Below are 3,351 nucleotides of genomic sequence, written 5' to 3' on the forward strand. Positions count from 1 at the left end.
GGTGGGTGGGTGGGTGGATGGATGGATAGATAGATAGGTGGGTGGGTGGATGGATGGATGGATGGATGGATAAGTGGATGGGTGGGTGGACGGATGGGTGGGTAGGTGAGGGGTCAGTAGATGGGTGGGTGAAACAGAAGATTTATTTAGACTGGTGATCAGCCTTGCACCACAGTGCCTGAGCTGCTTTGTCCAGTGAAGGGTATTGCTGAGAAGCCAAACCGTGAGTATTTGCCAAGCACCTGCTCCATGGGCTGCCATGGGGAGTATGAAGAAGGTTAACCTTAGCCCTGCTCTCAAGGAGCTTCACGGTCTAGTAGAAAGGAGATAAGATTCATTTAAACATGGCTGGAAGGAGATTGGACATCGAGTTCTGTAGAGCCCAGAAGGTGGCAGGCAGGGCCTGGGTGGGATGATCAACCCAAGGCCACCTGGTGCTGCCCTCAGGACTGGCCCCTCTCTCTGCAGATATAGTCACAAGAGATGAGTTCCTCAGAAGGCAGAAGACGGAGACCATCATCTACTCCCGAGAGAAGAACCCCAACACGTTCGAATGCATCGCCCCTGCCAACATTGAAGCTGTGTCCGCCAAGGTGAGGCGGGGGCTGGGAGGTTGGACGAGGCCGGGATCCTCCGTGATGATCCTCATGAGGCCACCTGGGCCAGGGACAAGGGTGGGATGAAGAGTTGCTTTCACCTCCCCGTGGCTAGACCTCTCCTTTTCCCCTTGTCCCAGCAGCTGCCCTGTGTTAACGTCCTCTCTGCGCCCTTGTTCCCTGGGCTCCGACGCGAGTTTTTATTTTGGAGCTGCTTTCTATTTGTGATGGCTTCCTGGAGCTGGTGTATGTTCGCATTATTTAGGGGTGTGTGTCTGGTTGTGATAACAAGGGCCAGAGATAGAGAACCAGCTCATCAGGGCGAGAGACAGGATGAACGTGAAGGTGACAGGGATTGTATTCACCAGACGAGGGGAAAACAGGACATCATGAGGGTTGTTGTATTCACCAGACGAGGGGAAAACAGGACATCATGAGGGTTGTTGGCAACCATGCGAAAAGGTTGTCTGTGTGCAATGTGGAGTCTTTGGAGCCAGAAAATGTGACCTAAGCATTGAGCTCTTCCTCGTCCCAGCACTGGATGAAGGAAAGGCTCTCTGTCCACGTCAGTGGAGGGCCGGGGGCTGGCTCCGTGGCGGGCTCTCGGTCTGCACCAGTGGAGGGCTCCCCCAGTTGCCGGGGGCTGGCTCTGTGGTGGACGCTGACCTTGGGGATGGCAAGAGCAGATGGTGGTGTTTTTGTTTTTTTTTAAAAGTCTGGGCCACAGCTTTAGGAAATTCTGACAGCTGGCGCGGATAGAAAGTAAGCGGACAGGGTTGGAGCCGAGATTGTTTTTAGCTGAAAAGAAGAAGCCGTCCAGCAGATCTGTGCTGTTAGAAATGTGGGCCATGGCCCTGCTCACGGGGAAGGGGGAGCAGTGGCCTGCAGGAGGCCCAAGGGGACCCTGAGCAAGGTGGGACATTCCCACTTCCAGACCCGGGTGCTAGTTCCAGGCTGTGTTCAGTTTGTGAAATTCACTGAGCTGCACACTTAGAATGCTGTGTTTATGTTCTATTCCAGTGCAAAGTTTGATGTTTTATTTATTTATTTAGAGACTGGGTCTCACCGTGTTGCCCAGGCTGGAGTGCAGGGCACGATCCCAGCTTACTGCAACCACGCCTTCGTAGGCTCAAGCAACTCTCCCGCCTCTGCCTTCAGAGTAGCTGGGACTATGGTTATGCACCACCATGCCCAGTAATGATTTTTCTAATTTTTTTAGAGATAGGGTCTTGTCATATTGCCCAGGCTGGTCTCAAACTCCTAGCATCAAGCAATCCTCCCACCTCCCAAAGTGCTAGGATTGCTGGCATGAGCCACCACGCCCAGCCAACATTTGGTGGAAATTTTTTTTTAAGTGATGCCTTTAGCAAAGCAGAGATTGTCCTTTCTCAAAATGATGAGCTCATGGTTGAGAACCCTTGCAGATACTCCTGGGACCTGCCAGCCTGGCTGACTCACCCTTCATGTGTTCCCTACTCTCTTAATTGAAGGCGGGCTAGGGTAGCAGGTGTTTTGGGGGGAGGTGTGTGTGTGTGTGTGTTTGAGTGTTTGAGACAGTGTCTCACTCTGTCAGCCAGGCTGGAATGCAGTGGCACCATCTCGACTCACTGCAACCTCCACCTTCCGGGTTCAAGCGATTCTCCTGCCTCAACCTCCCGAGTAGCTGGGATTACAGGCACCTGCCACCACACCCGGCTAATTTTTGTACTTTTAGTAGAGACAGGGTTTTGCCATGTTGGCCAGGCTGGTCTCGAACTCCTGACCCCAAGTGATCAGCCCACCTTGGCCTCCCAAAGTGCCGGGATTACAGGCGTGAGCCACCACGCCCGGTTGGTAGCAGGTGTTTCATTCAAACTCATTCACGCCACCTGGTTCACCCCGGCCAAGGCCTCGTCTCTGCCCATGAACATCACTGTGGTCAGCAGAGTCCTGGAGTGTCCAGACTCCTGGGAGGTCTCATCTCCTGGATCAGTGGCAAATGGCTTTCAGGGCTCCCACCCGGCTATAGACCCCAACCCTGCATCCAGGCCCTGCCGCAGGCACCTTCACAAGAGCGAGAGGTGGGCGGGCTGCTGCTGACCGAAACCACTGTGCCCACAGAACAAGCACTGCCTGCTGGAGGCTGGGATCGGCTGCACGAGAGACTTGATCAAGTCCAACATCTACCCCATCGTGCTTTTCATCCGGGTGTGTGAGAAGAACATCAAGAGGTTCAGGTAGGGCTTCCAGACCCTAGGGGCTGCCCCCTCCTGTCCCTAGCACCCCACCAAGTCTCCATGGATCACAGGAAGCCTGTGTGCCCCCACTTCACACACCCCCCTTAGTAAACCCTCACCAAGTACGGGACTGACCTCGCAGAGCTGACGCCGAAGGCAGTGGCCGAGATGATGACTCACAAACGGGGCGCATCCCAGGGGACAAGAGCTAGGAGGGTCGGGGCAGAGTGCCCATCACCCGGGGTGGTCAGGGAAGGCCTGGGGGATCTGTCAGCGAGATCCATGGCAGTGAGGGGGGCCTAGGAGATGAGAAAGAAGACACAATCTGGGCAGCGGGGGAACAGCTGGTGCTCAAACCCTGAGACAGGTGTTTGGGCCAAGTGGTGAGGGGCGGAGGGGTGAGGGGTGGAGCAGTGGGAGGCAGAGGGTAGGGGTGGACGGATGAGAGGTGGACGGGTGGGGGCGGAGGGGTGAAGGGTGAGGGTGAGGGGAGAAGGGGTGAGGGCTGGAGAGGCGGAGGGGTGAGGGGCAGAGGGGTG

The 3,351-nt window shown here is 55.6% G+C and overlaps 1 protein-coding gene across 1 annotated transcript in view; it reads left to right on the forward strand.

The window, feature by feature from the left end:
* The window catches only part of CARD11 (caspase recruitment domain family, member 11), a 144,463-nt gene that overhangs the window by 137,572 nt on the left and 3,540 nt on the right, over window positions 1-3,351 (forward strand). Inside the window, exons 23-24 of the mRNA XM_011976919.1 lie at window positions 469-593; window positions 2,697-2,812. Of these exons, the coding sequence (XP_011832309.1) occupies window positions 469-593; window positions 2,697-2,812 (241 nt within the window). The remainder of the gene's footprint in view (window positions 1-468; window positions 594-2,696; window positions 2,813-3,351) is intronic.

This window comes from Mandrillus leucophaeus, unplaced genomic scaffold (assembly GCF_000951045.1).
Source record: "Mandrillus leucophaeus isolate KB7577 unplaced genomic scaffold, Mleu.le_1.0 Scaffold171, whole genome shotgun sequence".
In the NCBI taxonomy this organism is placed as follows: domain Eukaryota; kingdom Metazoa; phylum Chordata; class Mammalia; order Primates; family Cercopithecidae; genus Mandrillus; species Mandrillus leucophaeus.